The sequence below is a fragment of the Plasmodium brasilianum genome, chromosome 9 (genome assembly GCF_023973825.1).
Source record: "Plasmodium brasilianum strain Bolivian I chromosome 9, whole genome shotgun sequence".
NCBI classification, from domain to species: Eukaryota; Apicomplexa; class Aconoidasida; order Haemosporida; family Plasmodiidae; genus Plasmodium; species Plasmodium brasilianum.
The window spans coordinates 1576261-1602004 of NC_090122.1; the positions used below are offsets into that span (position 1 = coordinate 1576261).

General features: G+C 24.8%; 5 protein-coding genes across 5 annotated transcripts; 2 read left to right on the plus strand and 3 right to left on the minus strand.

Moving 5' to 3' along the window:
- Positions 1 to 1354: 1354 nt before the first annotated feature.
- On the plus strand, positions 1355 to 3590 carry MKS88_002961 (uncharacterized protein; the record flags this gene model as incomplete). Its single annotated transcript, XM_067216014.1, has 2 exons — positions 1355 to 3053; positions 3364 to 3590. 2 exons carry the CDS (start codon positions 1355 to 1357, stop codon positions 3588 to 3590), a joined length of 1926 nt encoding a protein of 641 aa, XP_067073536.1.
- A 28-nt stretch (positions 3591 to 3618) lies between these two features.
- MKS88_002962 (uncharacterized protein) lies at positions 3619 to 6527 on the minus strand (the record flags this gene model as incomplete). The annotated part of the gene is made up of 5 exons (XM_067216015.1): positions 3619 to 4015; positions 4121 to 4367; positions 4744 to 4867; positions 5028 to 5155; positions 5282 to 6527. 5 exons carry the CDS (start codon positions 6525 to 6527, stop codon positions 3619 to 3621), a joined length of 2142 nt encoding a protein of 713 aa, XP_067073537.1.
- Positions 6528 to 10096: 3569 nt separating this feature from the next.
- Positions 10097 to 13228, plus strand: MKS88_002963 (tudor staphylococcal nuclease; the record flags this gene model as incomplete). Its single annotated transcript, XM_067216016.1, has 1 exon — positions 10097 to 13228. One exon carries the CDS (start codon positions 10097 to 10099, stop codon positions 13226 to 13228), a length of 3132 nt encoding a protein of 1043 aa, XP_067073538.1.
- A 973-nt stretch (positions 13229 to 14201) lies between these two features.
- MKS88_002964 (signal recognition particle subunit SRP72) lies at positions 14202 to 16720 on the minus strand (the record flags this gene model as incomplete). The annotated part of the gene is made up of 2 exons (XM_067216017.1): positions 14202 to 16415; positions 16523 to 16720. The coding sequence occupies 2 exons, from the start codon at positions 16718 to 16720 to the stop codon at positions 14202 to 14204; spliced, it is 2412 nt and encodes an 803-aa protein (XP_067073539.1).
- Positions 16721 to 20467: 3747 nt separating this feature from the next.
- On the minus strand, positions 20468 to 22944 carry MKS88_002965 (casein kinase 1; the record flags this gene model as incomplete). Its single annotated transcript, XM_067216018.1, has 8 exons — positions 20468 to 20603; positions 20808 to 20907; positions 21164 to 21340; positions 21484 to 21633; positions 21902 to 21974; positions 22158 to 22306; positions 22527 to 22596; positions 22828 to 22944. 8 exons carry the CDS (start codon positions 22942 to 22944, stop codon positions 20468 to 20470), a joined length of 972 nt encoding a protein of 323 aa, XP_067073540.1.
- Positions 22945 to 25744: the final 2800 nt, after the last annotated feature.

The following is a 25744-nucleotide window of genomic DNA, read 5'->3' on the forward strand; positions in this document are numbered from 1 at the left end:
TTTGATGTTTTTATTTTTAAAATTTTTTTCCTTTTTTTAATTTTTTGTACAAACGCCTTTTTTTTGGACATTTCTCTTTAAATATGCACTTTTTTATGTACCCTATTTTACATTTTTTTTTGTGAGAAATATTGGTTTTTATCTTTTTTTTTTTTAATACTTATCCCTTTTTTCTCTTTTTTTTTAATTAACTTATCGTCCATCCCTTTTTTACCCCTTCCCATATTATATGTCTTTGTTTCTAATATTTTTAAAGTTATACGTGAAATAAAAGTATAAGTGAAAATATATTTATATATATGTATAAGTATAATAAAAAAAATTTTCTGTCTTCTGTAATATGTTGTTATGAACTTTTTTTGTTGAAACATTTGCGTTATCCTTTACCTTTACTTAACAGTACGTATATGTTCAAGTATGAATGCGGGCATGTATGTATATATATATATATATATATATATATATATATATATATATATATATATACACGCGTGTAAGCTTACGGAAAAAGAGGAGTATATATAGTAATAATTTATAAGCGCACAACCCCTTTTTTTTTATGAAGTTTCAAAAATTAGAATTTTCTCTTTTCCCATTCCTCTCCGGTTATATGGTTTAAAATTGTATTACCTTAAATCAGATCTTTTTTTTCGTATTTTCTTTCTCCATCAACTTAGATTTTTTTTTTAATTTTATTATTCTTTTTTTTTTTTTTTTTTTTTTTTTTTTTTGTATGTACACTGAAAAAAGTTAAGGAATATTGAAATTGCTTATATAGATATACCCAATCTTATTAACGTACCTGCACCTTTCCAGAATTAAGAGACATAATTAGTGCCATTAATGCAATTAAATTATTTTTACAATATAAAAAATAAAAACAACAAAAAGTTAAAATATTCTTATACCGTGCTAATATAAAAATTATACGCACGCCTATATTTTTAAAAATAAATTATTTAGCTCTTGTGTAGGATCTTCAAAGGATTAAGCTATTTTGTCTTTGTTCTTATTGTGTGCACATTCTACAACACATAAATATATAAGTGTATGTATAAGTAGGTACACGTGGGTATATGTATGAGCAAATATCACCTGTACTTTTCCTGCACTAATAAACGTTTGTATTGGTATTTTGTCTCTCCATTTATTCTGTCTTGTTTTAATTATCTTAAGAACACTACAAACAAGTAAAGCACTGACAATATTAAAATGTTTCATTGTTAGTCCTTTTTACGCGTATCGCATATATACATATATATATACATATATATATACATATATATATATATGGTGACATGTATGCATATATTCCATTCCTACGTTTGTTCATATTTTGTTTGTGTCTGTAATTATGAAGCAGCTGCAAGTGATTAATTTTCTTTTTTGCATTTTTGAATATTTTTTTTTTTTAAGTAAATTATGTAAGGGTCAAGTCATAGTTCAGAATAATCTTAACAGAAATGCGATCAGTAATACTAGTGAGCATTTAATTGATACATGCTTAGAAGTTAGTAACGCTATAACTTATTATGAAGACGTACTAAAAGATTATAGCTACAATAAAAAATGCTTAATTTATAAAGAAATAGGGAACTCTGTTTTAGAGGCATACAAACTTAATGATCATAATTGTTATAAAGCAATTCAAAAACTTTTGTGCAAGCTAAAATACTTGAAAGTAGAGAATACCTCTGATGAACTGGATAACACGAATGATGAAGACGAGTTGAGGGATAACTCATACGAAAATACCAGAGAAGCCAATTTAATCATTTCGGAAGAGGAAAAGGATATGGATAAAAAAAATGAAAAAAGGGAGAAAAATAATAAAAACGAACAAAATGGAAAACTTGAGCAAAATGGCAAAAACGAACAAAATAAGGACAGACTCCGAGTAGAAAAATGCAACAGCACCAAGACTCTGTTCACTTCCTTACTAAAACGGTGCAGACAAAAAATCAGTAGGGATCCCTTAGTGCACTGTGCATCCTTCGATAAGGAAAAAAATGTTATTCTGGATGGAGCGCTTTTTTGTGAAAGCTCTTACGAAAGAAAAAGTGTAGAAGATTATAACATAACAAAATCCGTTTATGGGGAAAATTATAAAAAAATTATAATTAAAACTTTTGATTTTAAAAATGAACAAATGGAAGATTGTTTAAATATGGTTAATATATATAATAATTGTTCAATAGTTGAGAAAAGTATATTTAGCAATAAAAAAAAAGATACTGATTTTTGCACAACAGAAAGAAGTGAATATTTTTGTCGTTATAAAATTGAAAAACAGAATGATATGAATTACATATACACATGTTCAGATATTATATTACCATATTTATTAAGTTCAAAGGATGAAAATAAGACATATGATCAGTTGTGTAACAATATCAGTAATTATGTAAACCTTCTTAAAGAGAAAAAAAACTATTATTTAAAGAAAAAAAGAAAATTAAAAGTAGATACAAAAAAGGCTAAATTCATGAACAAATTATATAAAATAGTTGAAAACCTTTTTCAACTGTTAAAAGAGGAATATGAAAAATATGATATGCAAATTAACAATTTATTCAACAATTTAGAAAAGCTAAAAGAAGAAAATAAAATTAAAAAAGTTTTTTCCAATGATTACATGGTGTTACAATTAAATAAGGTGAATGATGATATTACTAATTTAGAGGGGATGATAAACAATATTGAGTATCCTACAATGAGCAAAAATAATGTTGCTGAAAATATTTCTATTGTTCATAAAACCAAAAAATATATAGAAGAATTACTAAAAATTCAAAAAGACATTTCTTCTACTTCAAATATTCTTAACGAATATTTTAGCAGCAAAAATAAGGATGAATTAAAAGTTATGTATGGAAGTAAATTAAATTTCGATGAACTGAAGAAACTGCAAATGAAGCATGATCGAATAAGTAAGTTGATTAAAAGTTATGCAGAAAGAAATAGCGTCTGGGCTTCTCCATATGAGGAGTCGTTAATTAAAGATTTTAACAAGGATATGCAAAATTTTGATAACTTAACTGAAATTTATACGAGTCAAATATCTTTATTAATCCAAAAGGGCCTTCTGTCAGAGGAAAAGTAGAGCATTACGTGCGCGTACTTATGAATATGCATATATGTATATGTGTATATGTACGTATGTATATATATGTGTGTATACACACGACCCTTGCTGCGCACGTATGTCTTCATAAAATGCGTTTAATTCGCCTTTTTTTGTGTAACTAAAAATTAATTTTGAATGCTGAATAGAATTCTTAAAAATATTTTTAAAAAGTAAAGATTTACAAAAAAAAAAAAATGAAGTTTAAATAGAAATTGAAACTGGAATTAAAATTGAAGATAAAATTGGAATTAAAATTGGAATTAAAATTGAAGATAAAATTGGGATTAAAATTGGGATTAAAGTTGGAATTAAAATCGGAATTAAAATTGGTATTAAAATTGGAATTAAAATTGAAATTAAAATTGAAATTAAAATTGAAATTAAAATTGAAATTAAAATTGAAATTAAAATTGAAATTAAAATTGAAATTAAAATTGAAGATAAAATTAAAATAAAAAATTAAAATTGCGTCAATTTGAATAAAATTAAAGCTAACTTACAAAAGCAAAATATATAATTATGGATAAGAAAAATAGAAAAGAATTTTGTGTATTTTTAAAAGAATTTCCTCTTGCTTTAAAATCAATTCGAGCAGTACTATTTTTTAATGATTGAAAAGTTCCAACTTTATTTGCGGTACTGCTAATATTTTGTGTATTTTGTTTGTTACTTTCGTTCGTTTGTTGACTGTTTTCAATATTTTGTAGTAAATTAATTTGAGTTGTTTGTGCAGGTTTCAATTCATTTTCTACAAGAGGATCTGTTTTAGGACAATCAATTTTTGCATAAAAAAAATAATTTCCTACGTTGTAACCTTGCTCACTTGTTATTTGAACACTTAGATTTTTACTATCTATTATGTTATTGTTTTCCGGAATAAAAAGACGCCTAAAAATAAGAAAAAAATATATATCGTTATATTTTTATTTACTCAAAAGTTAACCTTTGTATTTCTATTCATGTTTAAAATTGATTCATGTAATTATATATTACTGGTAGAAGGCAAGGGATTGTGTTGGGTGCATATTAAATGCTTTTACATTAGCTACGTTCAAGGGGCATGTTAATGGGGAATTCGTTTCATTTGCTAACTGTTCATTTTGTTTTAGTGATGCGATGTTAATGTTGTTTACATTAACAGATATACTCAACCCATTAACGTTGTTGTCTTCTACAATTTTCGTCATATAAACATAAAGATTAGCCAACCTGAATAAGTGCTTGTACAGCTCAGTTTTATCTAACCAAAATAAAAAAATAAAATATAATAAATAAAACAAACAAACAAACAAACAAACAAACAAACAAACAAACAAACAAACAAACAAACAAACAAACAAACAAACAAACAAACAAACAAACAAACAAACAAACAAACAAACAAACAAACAAACAAACAAATAAAAAAATAAAAATAATAAATAAATATAAAAATAAAAATAAAACAAATATACAAATAAATAAATGTATATAGATATGCATATGTATGTGTAGACACATGTACAATTACATGTACGCATATAAAATTCACTCGGCCAACTAAAAGAAATAGTTGCTTTCAATGTGAAAATTAATTAAATGTAACTATGAAGAAACATTTTAATATGTTAAAAAACCTTTATTTTGCAAATTCTTTGATGCCAATTTGTATTTATTTATATCAGGCAAGCATTTAGAGAAGTCAAACAAAGGCTTGTCCCAGAGGAACGGGATATTTATTAAATTATTTTTATTTATAAGCTACAAAAACAAAAAAAAAAAAAAAAAAAAAATGTATATGCAATCATAAAAATTAAAAAAAATATTGTTCTAGTAAATGTGATACTAAAAAATTTAAAAAAGCTAGTTACTTTTTCAGATATATCGCAATATTTAATAAATTTTCTTTTTTCTTTTTAACATTTGTGGGGTCGACAAAACCTGATGACACAAGCATGTTTTCTGTGTTTAAATTTTTCATGGTGCTACACTGATCTTTGGGACTCGTGGAAATTGCGCAGTTTCCGCAGTATGTTATGTTTGTGCAATCTATAAAACAAGAAAATTATGAACATAAATGTTTCAAACAAAATGCGCGTTGCGTGTATGCATGTATATATATATGTGTGTGCATATATACATACGCATACATATGTATTTATATGCATATTATACCTGTTAGAGGAATTTTTCCGTTTGCGTCATTAGTTAAACTATTGCATTTAATTGAAGTACATATCATTTCACTTGTGTTAAATATATTATTATTTTCCATTAATTTTAAAAAGACGGATGTACTATTATTCTCTACAGGAACAGGAGTAACACCACCTATTGCGGTATTTCCATTTGGAATATTTGCAGTATTTGTGTTATTTGCAGTATTTGTGTTATTTGCAGTATTTGTGTTATTTGCAGTATTTGTGTTATTTGCAGAATTTGTGTTATTTGCAGCATTTGTGTTATTTGCAGTATTTGTGTTATTTGCAATACTTGCGGTACTTGCAATACTTGCGCTATTTGCATCATTTGTATTATTTACAATATTTGCATTATTTCCGTTGTTAACAGCCCCTGCAATAACAGCGGCTGTCGTGCCCAAGTTATTGTTGCTATTAACATTATTAGCATTTACATTGCTATTCATACTGTTACTGTTATTCATACCGATATTACTATTTATATTGTTACTATTGTTATTGTTTATATTTCCATTATTGTTTACCCCCGTATTGTTGTATATATTCTGATTATTGTTCATTCCTCCATTATTGTTCATTCCTCCATTATTGTTCATTCCTCCATTATTGTTCATTCCTACATTATTGTTCATGCCCCCATTACTGTTCATTCCTCCATTATTGTTCATTCCTCCATTATTTGAGATGATTCCTTGGGGGATGTTCTTATGATGTCCATGTTTCTTTTTCTTTTTCTTTTCATGTTCATTATTATCGTCATTTTCGTCCATTTTTGAGTTATCCTCTTGATTGTAGTTGTGTTTTTTCAAATTTCTTAAAAAATTATATTTTGAAAACCTTTTGTTTGTCCTAGTAAAAAGATTTTCATTTTCATCATTATCATCATTATTGTCATTGCTGTATGAGTCTGTAGATGAAAGGGAATTTTCATCACCCTCATCATCAGATTCATCATCGTCTTCATCTGTTCTATTGTAATGTTTTACATTTAATTCCAAAAATGACTTAAAATTTTTTTTTTGAAATGAAATATCTGAATGATTTATAGAAAATAAATTATCTGGATTATTTTGAAGTATCACTGAGTTTATTTTATTTGGTAATTTATTTTTCACTTCTTTATAAGAATTTGTAGATATAATAATTGTATTATCAAACAAATTGAACATATTTTTAAAAATAATTATTTTGAAAAGAGCAAAAATAATTTTTAATTTCATTTTAATTCAACAGTGTGTTGCATTTTATTATATTTTGGTTTTTTATAAATTCCCTAAAAAGTTACACAAAAACACAAAAAAAAAAAAAAAAAAAAAAAAAAAAAAAAAAAACAAAAACAAAAACAAAAGCAGCTATATATTTTCACTTTACAGTAAAAACTATATAAGTGATAACTCATTTATAAGCTTAAAATTTCTACTATTTTACAAATACATTTTTTTTTTTTTTATTACATATATATTCAAAAATGTGTATTTTGTTGTGTTGTACGGCGTAAACAGATAATAACGATGATTCAAATGTGAAGGTGGGAAAAATTTAGCTGAAATGCTCGTATGATAATTTTGTATGTATAAATATACATGTTATATGCATATATATATATATATATATATATATATATATATTTATATACACAAACATATTCATGTAGAATAACATTAAAAAGAAAAGAAAAAAAGAAAGGAAAGGAAAAAGACAAAGATAAAGAAAAAGAAAGTTGTTCATTTCTCCTAAACAAACGTCTTTTTCAAATATATCTTTTTTTTTATGAACGGAAAGTTATTCTTCATGTGCTTTTTGGTGCAAATGAAAACAGGAATGGATTTTTACCAACTATAAAGCATAATACGTATATACTTCTTTTTTTAATTTCATCGCCGTTCGTACGTACGTATGTGTACACCTTTTAATTAGAGTTATAGCTCTTCCTTTTAGCAATACTTTTAGGCCGCATTTTTTCGCTATACATTTTAGCCATGTTTCCCCTTCAGTAACATTTTCGTTGTTGGGGGTTATGTAGGTTGAACATATACAGACATTTGTGAATTATGTTTATAATGATTACATATTTATAATAGTTGACCACTTGTAATTATATGCTATAGAATAAATTGCATTTTTAAGGGGGGTTATAACAGAATGAATAGTTTGAAATTTGATACCTACATAATTTTTCTTAAAATAATTTTGTATTCATTTATTGTAAAGACATTGTTAATATATCATTAAATGAAACGTTTACATAAACACACAAGAATTTCAAAGAATGTATATCGTCTTATCGAAGAAGAGATGTGCCTTCTACAATATGTATATATATATATATATATATGGGTGTAAAAAAAAAAAAAAAAAAAGAGGAAAGGAAAATAAAATGATACTCAAATTTTGATTTAAAATTAACTAGTAAACCAATATAGATATATATTAATATATCACTAATGCAATATAATTATATAGCTAGGAAAAATATTTTCCTTTTTTTCAAAAATACTGTGAGGAAAATAACTGAAGCAAATTCAAAAAAAAAGAGGGGGGGGGTAAATGTAGATCGGGGGTAAATTAAGGAAATATAGAATAAAAGGATGTGAAGTGAAGATAAAATTATACCTCTTGTGCTTTCTGAAAGCATTTTAAAATTTGTTATTCATTTACAAATTTGCAAATTTACGAGTTTACAAATTTACGAGTTTACAAATTTACGAATTTACGAATTCAAAAATTTACAAAACTTTGTTAATTAATGACTTTCTTTTTTTCAGGAATACGTAAACACGAAAAAAAAAAAGAAAAAAAAATTTTCTATACACAGTGAAATATTATTTTCACTATGATCTGCTAACCTTTGTAAGTTTTAACTCACGTATATTAACTAAATGTATTTCTTTTTTTTTTTTTTTTTTTATTCATACCTAAAGGTACTTTTTTTATGTCGAAAACCTTTTTATGTGTTAGCGTAGATTTACTGTGATAACACAATTTTGCTGATAACACTTGCAGTTAAAGCCTTTGAGGCTACATATTTTGTAGACTATTAATTTTATGTAATTTACAAATTATAATATGTTAATGTGTAATGACTAAATATAACGGTCATAACCTTTGAACTATTTTTAGAATTACACAGTTTAATAGATTATTTTCATTAATACACTCTGACGTTACTATTATTCTCAGTTAGCTCAGACTATATTTTTATTAAAAGACCCTAAAATAATTTTAAAAGGAGTAAATGAAAATAAAGCCTTAAATGTAAAAACTCAAACTCCAAAAAAAAAAAAAAGAAAAAAAACATTAAAAAGGAAAAAATGATATAGATACTATTTTTCCTTTTTCCTCTTTCCTTTTTCTTCATTTTTATATTTGTTCATTTACTCGCTTATATATTCGTTCATTTATTCTTTCATTTATCCGTTCATTTATCCCTTCATTTATTCGTTCATTTATCCGTTCATTTATTCGTTCATTTATTCGCTCATTTGTTCGTTCATTTATTCACTCATTCGTTCGTTCATTTATTCGCTCATTCGTTCGTTCATTTATTCGCTCATTCGTTCGTTCATTTATTCGCTCATTCGTTCGTTCATTTATTTATTTTTATTTTTTGTTCTCTTACTATGCAACGTGAACATTATGTATTTTATATGCACATTTCAGTAGATACAAACCCTGATATAAAAAATAAAATAAACAAAAGCGTAAACATAAGAGCACGTTCGTTTGTAATCACAATTAGAGAAAAAAAAAAAATACTAACGTAAAAATAAAATAATAAAAACTAAAAAGAAAAAGCCAGTAGATTGTACAAACAAGTTGAAATGTTTTAAAGTGAAAAAAAAAAAAAAAATTGCATCGAACACTAAAAATTAGATAACATATAACAAACCAGCATAAATTAAACGAATGTTCAAGATATTGAAAAGGAGCTAATCTCAAATGTAAATATATATATAATGTAAATATATATATAATGTAAATATATATATATATATATATCACATTTTTGGAGTTTAAAGCAAGAAGAAAAATAAACAAAAGAATAAAAAAAAAATAAAAAAGCACATAAATATACACAAGTGTGTAGCTTTAACTAAAAAAGGGATTTTAAAATATTTATATGTTTATACTTATATGTAAGGTATTAAACATTTTTTTTAAATATATACGCGTATTAGCATATTTCGTATTTATGTTCGAGCATTTTGCCTAAATGGAAAGATTGAACGGAATTGTAAAGCAAGTCATATCAGCAGATACCTATGTTTTGACGGGGGCTGTAAAAGGTGATAAAAGGAAATACCATAACTGTGCATATGAACACAAATATAGAAATAATTAAGTGAATAGTGAAATGCATTATATGTACTACATATATTACATGCATTAATATGTATGAGGAAGGGACTTAAAAAATGAGTGTGATTATTTTTCTTTTCAAATATATAACCTTCCCATTTTAATCGCACTGTTTTGTATATGTAGTTTTTTGTGGGAATATTTGTATTCATGCTTAAGCAAAAAACGAAATATACCTACATCATTTTCAGGTATTTTTGAATTTTTTTCCTACGTATATATGGGAAATTTATCTTTCGTATGTGCATCTTGTTCATGTTATTTTGTTGTAAATTGTGGTTAAGTGGGGCCCCATATGGGCCTCGTCTGTATTGATATTTCACATGTTTTTGTAGGTAATTATGTATGCTTAAGTATTGCACACAGTTGTGTAAGTAGTGCGTTTGTGTAATTTACCATTCATGATTGCGTGCTTGTTACCTAAGTAAACATGAATACATCCCTATTTGCTGTTCTTGAAGATGGAGTAGCCCAGGAAAGACAGATAAGCTTAGCGTGCATTAACTGCCCGAAGTTATTTATGAAGAGTCAGAGTGTCGAAAAGAATGAGGAACCATTTGCATGGGAAAGTAGAGAGTTTATCAGAAAAATGATAATTGGAAAAAATGTAAGTTTCGTAGTTGAATATACATACAATAATAGAACATATTGTAGTGTTTTTTTTGAAGGTCAAAACTTATCTATTTTGTTATTAGAGAAAGGTTATGCTAATCTGGTTTCAAATAAAAATGTAAAAACAAATGTATATGCAGATTTAGAAAGTTATTATACGGAGGCAAAAGAAAGAAAAATTGGTATTTTTAGTAACAATATTAATTACTATGTCAGAGATATTGTTTACTCGTACAACGATAAAAATGAAAACAAAAAATTATATGATTCTTTTTTGAATAGAAGAATGAAATGTATTGTAGAACATGTGAGGGATGGATCTAACTTTCGCGTATTTGCAGAGTGTGTAGAAAATGAAAAAAGGGATGAAGAGAAAAACGGTAATATTAATGCAAAAACGAATAGTGTTAATGGTCCAAGTACTGGTCTGAATAATGATCTAAATAATACTAATAAAAAGAACAACAGTAGCAGTAGTAAAAGAAAAAAAAATGGCAACTACAAAAAAAAAATGAATGAGGATGATCAGAAAAAGGAAGAAAAGTACTTAACGATGTACTATTTTTCCTTTTATGTGTGTGGAATAATTGTTGATATGTTCAAAAAAGAAATTGTAAATAATGTGGAAACAGTTAAAGAAGAATTATATGCTATGGAAACCAAAAAATTTGTAGAATCAAGACTATTAAATAGAGATATAGAGATAGAAATTAAACATCTTGATAATAATTGTAATTTATATGCAAATGTTTATTATAAGTTAGGAAATATATGTACTTTATTATTAAAAAATGGATATGCTTATATAAATGAGTATACAATAAAATATGTAGACAACGCTATTGAATATAAAAGGGCATTAGATGAAGCTATACAACTTAGAAAGAAAAAATGGATAAATTATACAGAAAAAAAGGTAGATTTTGAAAAGGAATATTTTACAACCGTTGTTGAGGTTTTATATGGGGATGTTATTATTGTAGATTACAAGAATGAAGAGAGAAGATTATATATGGCTTCCATTAAATGTGAAAAACATAATACAGATTTAAAACTAAACACCTTGTGTATATTAGCAAAGGATTATTTGAAAAGTCAAATTGTTGGAGAGCGAGTTAAAATTGTTACAGAGTATGTTAGAACTCCACAAAGCAATAGTGATGGTTATATTCCTCAGTGCTCGGATGATAAGGGAAGAATGCATTTTGTCACTGTTTATAAATTAGGAAAAAAGAAAAGTAATCAAAATACCAGAAAAGAAAGCCTTTCAAATATATGGGAGGAGGAAAAGAATGGCAAAAAGGTTGCACTAGGTGGTAGCAAGTTGAAAGGTAAGAAAGGTGTCGATGGGATGAGAAGCGTTAATGGAGTGAGTGGAATAAACGGAGTTAGCGAAGTGAATGGGATAAAAAGCACAAAAAGTGGAAAAAATGCAAAAATCAAACTGGGAGAGAAGCTACTAAATGGGGGAGTAAATAAACCAGAGGAGGAAGAATACATTAACCTAAATGAGCAACTAGTTTCAAGAGGATTAGCAAGAGTTATATCCCAACGACAGGAAGATGAAAAGGCAAGTAACTACTTCCATTTACAAGAATTAGAAAAAGAAGCTGAGCAAAAAAAAGTTGGGAGATTTAATCAGCATATTGATATTATTAAGATTAACAATATTAGTGGAAGTGACAATGCCTTAAGAGCTCGTTCTTTTGAAAATGTATTAAACAAATATAATAATTTAAATGCATGTGTCGATTTTATATATGGGGCAAATAGATTTAAGTTACATATCCCTTCACAAAATTTGTTAATAAACTTTATTTTACTCGGTATAAGTGTTCAAAAAATAAACTTGAAAGATTTAGGAACAATTGAAAGTAACCATAAAAAAGTGAATGAAGAATATTTAAATGGGGATGAAATAAAAAAAAGTAAAAAGGAAAAGATAGAGTATAGAGAAATAGCTATTCAAGCATATAAATATACGAGAAAAATGTTAATGCAAAGAAACGTACAAATTTCTATTGTAACATGTGACAAAGGAGGTAATTTTATAGGTATCCTTAAATATCAGAATAAAGATTTTTCTGTTCATTTACTTTCCTTAGGATATGGGGTTTTAAATGAAATAGGTTTAAATAATACAAATGAAAGAAATAATTATGTAAAAGCAGCAGAAGAAGCTAAAAAACATAAACGAAATATATGGTCTATTGAAAAAACGGAAGATGCAGATAATTTACTAAATGTTGAAAAGGATTTATCCGCGTTTGATAATATTTACTATTGTTCTTATGTGGATGACATTACCAATATATGTATTCAATTAAAAAGTAAACAAGAACAATTGAAAAAATTACAAGACGAGTTAAATAAAAACCCCGATATAGATATATTATCCTCATATACCTTAACAGAAATAAATAAAAATTCTTTAGTTATGGCAAAATACGTTGATAAATGTTATTACAGAGCTGTCGTTTTGCAGGTAAATAAAAGTAAAAAAAAAGCTATAGTAAAATATATCGATTTCGGAAATGAAGAAGAATTAGATTTTATTGATATAAAAAAATTAAATGATAGTTTTAATTTGAAAAATTATATTCCTTTTTCAATCAAAGTGGCCTTAGCAGGATTGAAAATCCCAGCTGAAAATAAAACAGACCTAATAATTTACATAAAGAAGTTTTTACTTGACAAATATTTATACGTCAAATTTGAGAAAAAGGAAAATAACACCTATTACGTAGTCTTTTATGATTATGAGCAATTTACATCAAACAAGAATGTTAAAAGTGTAAATGAAGAATTAGTGTTCAATGGAATATGCTATGTTGACAATCTTAGTGATACTAAAATATTTGAAAAATTAAAAAGAGAGGAAGCCTTAGCGAAAAAGAACAAACTTGTCATCTGGTCTTATGGCGATATAGACTACGACGACGAAAATTGACGCGCCTGTTGCGTCCACAGGAATGTGTGTTTACGGTATGCGCATATGCATGCATATATATATACATACCATTACGTAGGTACGCATATATACACATATACACATTTAGTGCGCAGGAATGCGTTTAGCTTGAGCTGACTATGTAGCCAGAAGGGACCTGTGCAAATAAATATACACATATATGCATATGTGTTTATATATATATATATATATATATATATGCTGTATAAATACATACACGCCTATTATCCAATTGAAAAAATGTTATTTAAAAATTTCAAACTTCACACTCCTTTTAGCTGAAGAATTAGATAAAAGGAGAATTCTTTAATTACGTGTACGTAATGTAATGAATATTGTAGTGGATTTCTTATTCACATATGAGTATATACCCATATATATATATATATATATATATATATATATACACGTATGAATGTATATGTATATGCATAAGTACAAAACTGTGTCATTTATGTTTTTATTTAATATTGTTTTATTTAAAAAAAAAAAAGAAAAAAAAAATGTGCATGTATTAATTTTCACAAAAATGCATATCATTTTTCAAATCAACTTAACTGTAAGCTGTCGTTAATTTACATCTTTTTTTCATTACCAACGTGATAAATCAACTATTAAAAAAAAAAAAAAAAACCGCAAAAAAGGGGGGGAAAATGTACGAAAAATGTAAGCAGAATATTTGCGTAGGTTCTTATAGACTTCCGCCGAACAATAAAGCCGTTGTTCAAATCAAAGATGAAAAAAAAAAGAAAAAGGAAAGAAAAAGGACATACGTGGAAAAATAAAATTACAAAAATGGAAAAAAGTTCTCTTGAACTATTCCGCAAAAATGTATTAAGGATAAATTTTTCTCATTTTATATATACCCTTCCGTATGTGCCTTCCTATTGCCATTTTTCACTTTCCCGTAACTGCTTTTTTCGTTGTTTTTCCTAATGCTAACTTGAGGATATTATTTTTTCCTCCTTTTTTTCAAATTTTGCAATTTTGCTTGATTTATCTGAGTTTTATTTTCCTCCACATATACAACGTCCTTTGTTTTATCTGCTTCCATTTTTTGTTTTTTTTTTTTGGACTTTTTAAATCCTGATTTTTCGTGTTTTGGTAACCACTTATCAGGATCATAGCTGCTTTGATTATTTAGTGTTTCAATTGATTTTTTATTTTTTTTCCTCAATCTTTTGCGTTTTCTCTTACTTTTGTCTACAGATAATGAACTTAGATTGTTGTTCACAATAGAGTCAAATGGGATGCTTTTATTTTCCAGTTCTTCTACATCAATAAGGTATGTTTCAGGTAGAACGATTTTTTTTAACTTATCTTCATATTTATATGCATTATTTATATTCATATAGGTATAAATATATGTAAAGCAAGTAAAGAAATTAAAATTGTTTTTCACTTCCTTGGATAAATGATCAAAAATATCAATAAGAATATTAGACTTGTCATGGCATATCAAATATTTACTAACTAAAAGGAGCGTTTCATAATTAACTATTTGTATATTTGTTTTAACACTATTTTTGTACTTTTCAAATAAGGAAATTACTGCCTCTAAATTTTTGTGAGGTAATAATGCATTATCAGTAGCACTTTCGCTACCACTAGTCTTCTTACAATTTTCCTTATAATTTACGCAAATATATATATGAAACAAATTGGAAAAAAAGATGCCATAATGACTAGGACTACTTTGAAATATGTGTTGATACTTTAAAAGGATATTTACAATATCTTTGTAGTTCTTTTTTTCATAACATAGATATATATATGCATTAATAAATTTAATTTTATTTTCTACAGAGTTCATTAAATCAATGTTATTATGTATGTAATGTTTGCATTTCAAGTAGTTGATATCCTTATAGAGTAGTATATATAACCTATCCAATAATACAGAGTTGCTAAATTTTAAGGAGAATTTGGCCAATTTCGACTTAAATTCTTCTTTATTATTATTACTTAACGATAATATGCATTCATTAAAATTTATTGTACTAGTTATATATTCGCTGAGCTCATTATGTACTCTTTTATTCATAATAAGAAAAATTTTTATCTGGTTCAATTTATCAGTATTAATAGTAAAAATGAGAGGTGTAGTTTTCTTTGAATTTTTTTTCTCAAAAACTTTTTGACTATCATTATGCATTAATGCTATGTAATTATTATAAGCTAATAATACTATATCTTCATTTATATTATTATCATAATTTTTCAATATATTTTCATATAAAGATATGGCTTCATTCACTTTGTTTGTTTTAGAATAAACATATGCTCTTTCCATTTGAATTAGCACTCTTTTTATACTTAGTTCATCCACGTGATTCATTGACATATTCGCTCCTTTCATCTTTTCTCTTGTTACTTCAGTATAGCCATTTACACCTTCTTCCTCTACTTCAACTGATATATCAGCGTTATCCGAACCAATTTCCCCTGCAATTAGCGTATTATTACATACATCATCCAGTATATCAAGGAATTTTAAGGCCTCGGAAAAATTCTTTTCTATTGCAAAAAATGTAGCATAATTAAACAGTTGCTCAAAGCTATCATTTTTATCATAGTTAAAATCATTGGTACTTGCAGCAATTTGGTCTTTCAAATTTTGTATGTCCTTAAATTCTATAGCTCCATGTGCCTTCACAGTTGTCCCGCCAGTATTACCATTACCGTTACTATCGTCGTTACAATTACTATTGATTTTATCGTTACTGTTGTAGTTATAGCTGTAGTTATCGTTATCGTTATCGTTACCATCCCTGTTACTGATACTCTTCTTATGTTTCTCATTCTTCACATCCTTGTTATTCTTATACTTCTCTTTCCTCTGACTTCTTTTAGTATTTTTTTTTTTCCTCAAAAAATTGTATTCATACAATAATTTTATGTACAAGGAAAAGTAACTACTATTCAAGTTAACCGTTGCTGCAATTACTTGTTTCGCTTTATTATTTCTTAATAAGAATTCGTATGAATTAATACAAACATCAAAGTTATGCAATTTAAAATTTACTTCAGCTAATAACACATCAATAAAATCTTCATATTTATTTTCATGTTCTTTAAAATATTTTAAACAACCATTCAATTTTTTATATTTTTTTAATTTATACATAGAATAAAAAAATTCAAATAAAACATTCTTATCTTTAATCTGTCTGTAATTTTCTTGAAATATATCTTTGAAACTTTTTTTTTTTTTTTTTTTTTTCTTTTTTCCCCTTCTTTAAATGTATCATCCTTAATTAAACAATGAATTACTTCTTGTATTATTTTACTAAACCCTCCTTTTTCAATAAAACAAGAATACCTTGCTTTTAACGCGTACTCATTGCAATTGTTGTTATTATATATAATCTTTGTCAAGTTAAGAACATTTTCAAACTTTTTCGTTTCGAAATTTAATTTTATCTCTTCAATGGAGGGGGTGTCTTTCGAGTTTATTTGAGATTCGCTCATTTTTCGTAAGAACAGAGGGTTGCTACCGGTGTGTATGTATATAAGTAGGTATTCAGCTGTATTGGTATGCAGTTACGCTGATATGAAGTTCTACTGGTGTGCAGTTATAATGGTATGAAGTTATATACTTATGTATTACTTTGGGCGGGCTTACGTATTATCTAAATGAATAAACAATGGAGAATTTTTCCTTTTTATCGTAGCAAATAATTTTTATACATTACAGTAATAACTTTTTATTAAAAATAATATATTTTAAAAATTTCAAATGAACGAAAAAGTTTAATATCACTTGAAGCCCCTTCCATTTCAAACAACAATCTTAAAAAAAATAAAACAATTTTATATTTTGTATATTATAATGAAATAATGCAAAGTTAAATTCCACCTTTAAAAAAAAAAAAAATTAAATTAAATTAAATTAAACAAAATAACAAAATTTTGTAAAATAGGTATTTATTTTATATACATGAAATACTCACGAATGATGGGTGCTCCTTGAGTAGTAATATGTTAGAGAAATAAATAAGTTAATATAAATTAAAATAAAATAAGAGGTTAATTATTTTATGCATCAAATTAGCCTATAAAGATAAGCCTATTATACAGATGCCCATCGTCGTATAACAATACTATTTCTTCTAAATAAATTTAATTTTAATTTTGGAGACTACTTAAAATGAGAAATGTACTTTTTCTGGTTTATTCAAAATTACAATCAGGTAATTTTGTATATATTTTTTCTTTTTTTCTTTTTGACTTTCGTCAACTGTTGTGAGTAATGCGATTACGTGAGCGTATATACGCTTATATATTTATATACAAGATCATACATATAAACACATATATATACATGTGTATACCTATACATACATACATACATACCTACATATACTTAACGTTTGCATAAATGCATATATACATAAAACATACTTAATGCGTGCCCTATACATGTAAAATACTGAAACAGCCAAATAACAGTGATAAATATGACTTGTTGCACCCTTTTTTTATGGAATTGCAGAATAATGTAACAAATTTAATCAAGTTGAATAACACAATAATATATATAAATATAATATAAATAAAAAATATGCATACTTTGTATATATTCATATACTTTTATAATTTGATAATTTCATTTTTCAAAATTTGATAATTTCTTTGTTTATATTATTACAATAAACATGTAAATATATTGTAAAAAGAGGAAAATAAATAAGAGCAGCAGCAAAAAATGTAAATGCAAGGGATTATATGTAAATATTGCTACACCCAATAAAAAGTTAATATGAATTATACACAGGAACAGGTATCAAAGGAAAAAAATGTAAGGTAAAAAAATAAAAAATATAAAAAAATCGTTACCTTCATTTTGTATGTATTATATATATATATATATATATATATATATATTCTATATGTATAACATAATGAATACATGCTCACCTAATATTCACATTATGCTATATTAATCACACCAGATAAATAATGTTGTTATTTAAAAGCTTAAGGAAAATTGTATTTTATTATTCCTATAATAATATTATTTTTAAAAATTACACAGAAAAAAAAAAGTTTAAATAGTATATAATACATCATATATATATATATATATATATATATATATATATAGAGAATATTTATCAGTAGAAAAAGAATGATAATTTGAAGTAGGATATTAATTTAAATTTATATATATATAAATATAAGTAACATTTTGTGAACAATTCTGACAAAAATGAAATAGTAATATAATAATCATGGAAAAGAATAATTTGTTTATTTTTATATAATGTAATGAAAATTAAAAGAATTGTAAACACATCATATGACTTGCGTGTATTTGTTTTGTTCATATTTTTACAATTTTCCTCAGAATCACATGAAACTTATAATTTGGTATTTTTTAAATGTGTACATGTGTGTGTGTGTATGTATATGTATATATATGAACTATGTATGTGCCAGGTATGTTCCAAGTATATTATATATATGCATAAAATAAGCGAATATGAAATGTGAGAAGCAGACCTCCTTGTAACATATGCTTACTAAGTAAAATACAAAAAAAAGAAAAGACTAATGTGAAATTGATAGAATCATTTTAACCACTAAAATATATGATGCATGTATGAATTAATTATATAAATATGTATACATACGTATATACACAAATGTGTACTGCATGTAAATGAAGTAAACTTTTTTCTTGTTTTACCCTTTCTGTTCAAAGTATTTAATTATGTGAAAATCTGTTTATTATACGTATGTTTGATATAATGTCAATATAAAGAAAAAGTATATTAATTTATTAAAAATCTCAATTTATTTATGAACATTCTTAAGCAGATAATGTTTTCTACACGTTTAAAGGTCAATTTGGGTGGTTAACCTATTTTTAAAAAGAAAATGATAAAAAGAAACTTGATTATGCTTTGTTTACTGTACTGATACGGAAGTCCTGTTTAACATGTATTTCGTAGGAAACTACTGTGAATACACTATATACATACATGCATACGCACACCTATGTATATACATTTTTATATTGGTACAACGCTCATTTAAGGCATTCTACTACCAACTTGCGTTACATATTAGCATACACATATGTTTAAGCTATATATACGTATATATATATATATATACATAAATATAGACGTAATGATCATAATTAGTATGTAACATTCTCTATGCATACCCCTGCGTAATTACAATTATGCAAAATCATTATACTTTTAAATTATAATTTTCAAAATAAATATTTCATATGTTGAAAGGATTAGAAAAAAAAAAAAAGAAAAAAAAGAAATGGAAAATAATATGGAAACTAGAAGGTGAAAGGAAAAAAGGATAATGTTTGAAAAACAACTACAATTTATAATGCAAAGAAAAAAAAAAAAAAAGAGAAGGGAAAAGGAAAAGAAATAAAAAAATATAACTGAATCACATAATATTTTATGCATTCCTAATTTCTTTTTTTTTTTTTTTTTTTTTCTTTCTTTCATCTATTTTAAATGTGTAATTTTATGCATCTTAAAATGTGTATGTATATGTACGTATATATATTTTTTTTATTTAATAAACACAACTACATTATTATATTATATATATATATATATATATATACATACATATGTTTTTTTTTTTTGGTATTGAAAATAATATAATTATAAATATATGAATAAATTATTATTTAAAAAATAATATGAAAAAAAAATGTGAAAATGCTAGAAAAAAGGGATGCAAGCAAAAAAGAGCAATAAAATGTGTATGTATATGTATTTATATATATATATATATATATATATATATATACATACATATTTGTTTTTATATACCACTGTGCACATTAATCATATAGAACGTGTTACATTAATACGTACAATAAAAAATAAAGCTGTATTATAAAGGTATTTTTACAAATTTATATATATACAAACATATATGTATATATATATATATATATTAAATGTTTATTAATAACAATAAAACATGTTAAATAGTAAAATGATGAAAGAAAAAAAAAAAAAAAAAAAAAATTAAATTGTTTAAAGTATTATATACAATAAACATTAAGAAAATAACCACGTATTTTTTTTTTATTAGTATTATACTTTAAACTTTAAATAATATATTCTTCAATTGCGAAGGAAAAATATACACATATATATAAATATATATATATAAAATATTTAATTTCCTCAAAAAAAAAAAAAAATAATATATATATCTTAAAATTTTTTAATTTTGCTTTACTCTTCCTTCTTGATCTGCTGTTTGATCGAATCGATTTTTATTTTCTAACATTTTTTTTTTGTCCTTTTCTGATGCATAAACACATGTCCAATCAAATAGAAAATCATATGTAAATCCTTCTCTGTAAATATAAGTAAAAAAGTAAATATGTTCAATTGAGATAAATACGTAACATTGTATATTTGCATTATCTTAATATTTTTTGTTTCACTTTATTTTATCTGTTATATTACATAACACATTATACTATATTATATATGTATATATTTTAGTTGCATTTATAAAAATCTTCATCCTCTTTGAATTCGTTCTCTATAGTACTAACCTTATAAATAAGTCTTTTAAAAGTCTTCTTAGATATGTATAATCAGGTCTATCTTCAAATCTTAAAGATCGACAATAATTTAAATATGTTACAAATTCGACTGCGAAAAAAAAAAAGGGGGGGAATAATAACATAAAATATGGTATCTACATATATATATAAATTAAAATGGGGCAAAGAAATATAATAATTTCTACGTAAATCCCCTCCGTTCTATATATCTTTATTATATTTCATCACACCAACGCATATAATAATATCACTATAATACACCATCACTAAATATATATATGTCTTTGTTTCCATTAAAAATAGACGATAAAATTAAAAAAATTCCCTCAATATTTTCTTCTTACAGCTTGCATTTCTACACAAGACTTCAACGGATGTTGATATTTTTTTTTCCATAATTTTATCATATTTGTCCTTTTTAGAAATAGCCTTAAGGCCTTGCCATGGTAAACTTCCTCTAAGAAAATACATAAGAACATATCCTAGGGCTTCTATATCGTCCCTACGAGACTGTTCAATTCCTAAGGGAAAAGGAAAAGAATCGCAAACGTGCAACATATATGTGTAAAAACACACACGAATACATACACATATATATATATATATATATATACTCACAAGAAGTGTACTGAATTTGCGCTTCATATACACATAAATAAGTTACCTAAATGAGTATTTATACTAGCATATCTTGCTGTTCCTGTTAAATTTTTTCCTTCTTTATATGGTATATGTGTATGTGACCTTGAATCTCTGTATTTTTTTGCAAGTCCAAAATCAATAATATGAATTAATGTAACTTTTTTTCCTCTTCCTGCAAAAAAAAAAAAAATAAATAAAATGGTACACATCACATGGAACACATCATATGAAACTCATCACATGGAACACACCACATGGAACACACCACATGGAACACATCACATGGAACACATCATATGGAACACATCATATGGAATAAATAAAATAAACAAAATATGCACATATTTATACGCACACGGATACACACATACACACATGTGCACATTCACAAATAGTCAAAATCATAATACTATTAAACTGCTTTATTGGAAGTAACATACCTATTAAAAAGTTATCTGGTTTAATATCTCTATGTATAAAATTTTTGGAATGTACATATTCAATTCTGTTTAACTGTAAAAATAAAAGACCATCAAAAAAAAAAATAATAAAATGTTTATATTTACGATAAACATATTATATACAATGCATGACAATATGTATAAGGCAGCAGGTATCACTTTAACATATACATATATAAATATATACATACATAAAAATATGTTTGCATATGTTTGTATTTGTGCGGGATCTAACCATTTGATCTGCTGTCATTAGGACAGTCTTTAAAGAAAATTTTCTATTACAAAGGGTAAAAAGATCTTCTAAAGATGGCCCTAATAAATCAAGAACCATAATAGTAAAATCTCCTTCTATCCCATACCAATATACTTTAGGTACTCCAACTAATAAACAAAAAGGGTTGTATATTATGTAGGTAAATGTGCGTTTCTCATTTTTTTGTTATATACGCATATATATATATATAGATATAGTCATATACACATATATACAGATACACATATAACACACTTATATTTCTATATTCCTTCTTTTATTTCTTCTTTTTTAAATATAATATATATTAATATTTATTATTTTCATTCGAGTAAAATTTATGCATACTTCCTCCTCCTAATATTTTATAAAGCTTTGATTCGTATAACAGTTGAGGATGTTTCGATCTCGTTGATTCCTAAAAAAAATGATGAAAAGGTATAAGAAATATTGAAATTCGAAAATTGGTAGATACACAAAAACGATATAGAAATTCATCATTTTGCGCATGATTTATTTGTTATCACGTCACTTCATCGCTTATTTCTTTTCTGCCTCTTTCCAATACTATTCCTATTTCTCTTCTTCAACCTTAATTTCTTTTTTTTTTTTTTTTTTTTTTCTTTCTTTTTTCCCTTTTTCAACTTACTAATTTTACAGCAAATTCTTCCATAGTTACAATATCTTTCGCAACATAAATATCACCAAATGAACCACTCCCTAACTTTTTCCCCAGAGCATATTTATTCGCTACTCTTATTTCCATGGTTGTTTTTTTATATTATAGCTACAAAATGTGGCAGGAAAAAATTTAAAATAATTAACTCAATATACACATATACAAATGTACAGCACAACTACATATATAAAGTATGGAAATACGTACTACTTATCGTTTTTGTTATAGATACATATATATATATATATATATATATAATACATCTGCTTATATATTTAAATAAGCATAAACTATATATGCAATTGCTCCATAATTTATACAATCAGAAGTTCAAGCTCCTATCACACAAAAAAAAATTTTTTTAATATTTCTTTCTATCTACACGAATAATTTTCAAAATAATAAAATCATCCCAATCATAATTGAAAAACTTATAACGGTTTGTATACAATGTAATGCAAATATAAATATATATTTTAATTCCAATTTAAATTTAAATTTAAATTTTATATTTTTAATATTTTTTCCTATAGTAAATGTTCATAATGTATCATTAAAATATCGAAAATAAATAAACATTACGTGGATGTAATATAAGTAATAATAAAAATGTAAGTGGAAAATTTTTTTGCAATAATCATATATGAATGCCATTTTAGTTTAATCTGCAATATGATATAATAAAAATGTCTTTTCGTACGAAAAAATAACCATGTACATTTATTAAATTTTCTTAAAACTATTTTTCTAGTATATATACATCACATCATCATCTATTTTTAAAATTTAAAATTTTAAAAAGATTAAGAAAAAAACATTTTATACAAGAGCACGACTTCTACATATATAAATAAAAACTTGAGCCCTATATTCGCGTCCAAAAAAAATATATATATATATATATATATATATATATATGCTTACGCAAATATGTACATAAATACATATGGACTTATGCACGTAGGGACGTAAGTATGTATGTTCAAGTACATGTATCTATGTAAGTAATCTCTCATAACCTATTAAAACAATGTTACTTCACAAGTTATTTAAAAAACATATGTGCATATATATTTCATTATACATGTGGTACTCTTCAGGGAGTATTTATTTATGAAGAATAGCATTTTTTCATATCGTTCTGAGAAAAGAATACAATTTAATATAACGGTGATCATAAATTAAAAAAGCTCATTAATAATTTAATAAATAAGTACATATATACATAAACATATCAAGTAGTTCAACATAGAGCATGTATATATATATATATATATATATAGTACGACTTAAAATGTATAAATTCTACATAAATAACATATTCATGGGGATATGTTCAGCACAAACAAAGATATGTTTAAATATGTTATATATATAGTACTATTATATAGTGTTATAAACGTACCACATCGTATTGAACAGATGTTCAATCACGTTATAAGCATATTATATCATATAATAAACATGTTTTGTAAAACAGCAAGCATAACATGTTATACTTACATATTACAGCATATTACACCTCGTAATATACAAATTCCAACATATCATTTGTACATGTTATATCACATTATATACTTATCATATACATATTATAATGTATGATTACCAAATAAGAAAAATAACACTCGATTCCTTTTTGTATTTTACTTTAACATACTTTCAAATACATATACTGTTTTAAACAATTACTACTTCAAATTTTTCTTGTTCCCCCACCCTAATATTAATAATTCTGATTTTGCATATAATATATATATTTATGTGTAATATATATATAAATATATATTGTTATACTTTATATATTTTTTTCTTTGGAAATATTTATTAAACTGTTTCCTCAAGTTAGGTGATCTTAGAAATCTTTAATTAAAAACTTTTTATCTTTGGTTAATCGTTCATGATATTTTATAAAATATAAATTATTTTTATGTGTATACCACACGTAATATATATATTAATATAAAATATAAAAATATATATATTTTTTTTTTTTTTGTTTAATATACAGTAATTAAGATTTTTTTCATTTTTTAAGGAAAAAAATTAATACAATATATACTGAAAAGAAATCTTTCAAACTAATATGGCGCACTAAGGATAAAAAATGTTATGTAAATTTTTATATTATATAATATCACATGCAAATTGTTTCTTCCTATTAGTAGTACTAGTACAAAATATATATATATATATATATATTATTTGCGGTTCATATAAAATAATATAATAGTTATGAACAAAATTATAATATTATATTACTATATATTACTAAATTTTTTTTTTTTTTTTTTTAATATTTTTTTAAAAAATTTAAATAGCTTTTAAAAATATTATGTATTTAAAAAAAAAAAAAAAAAAAAAAAAAGCGAAATTTTTATAAGAATGAAAACTTTAGTAACAATAAAAAAGAAATTTTTGTTAAGCTTCATATTTTTATTCTTTTTACATATTTTTTTGTGGGTGTGTGTGATTTGTTCATATAAAATAAAATTTTTTTTCAGCTTATGTTTTTAATAAAAAGTTTTAGGTACTTTATTTTAAAGTTTAAATATATAGTTTTTAATTTATAATTGTTTTTTTTCCTTTTTTTTTTTAGGGTTATGTATGGATGATTTATTTATTTTTTTTTTATAGTTGTACATAATTTTTTTTTTTATTCTAATATTTATATGTATTTTTTTTTTTTTTCATGAACGGTTAAGGTAAATGATTTAGTCTTTTTTAGAATTCATGGTTTTACAATATTGAGTTTCCTTTTATAAAGCTATTTTTTTCTATTGCTTGTTCTTATGTAATTTGGTTCATATGACGTGCTTTAAGTATATGTTTACATTTATGCATATGGCTTTGTAGAAAAATATATCATTTGATGTATACTTATATA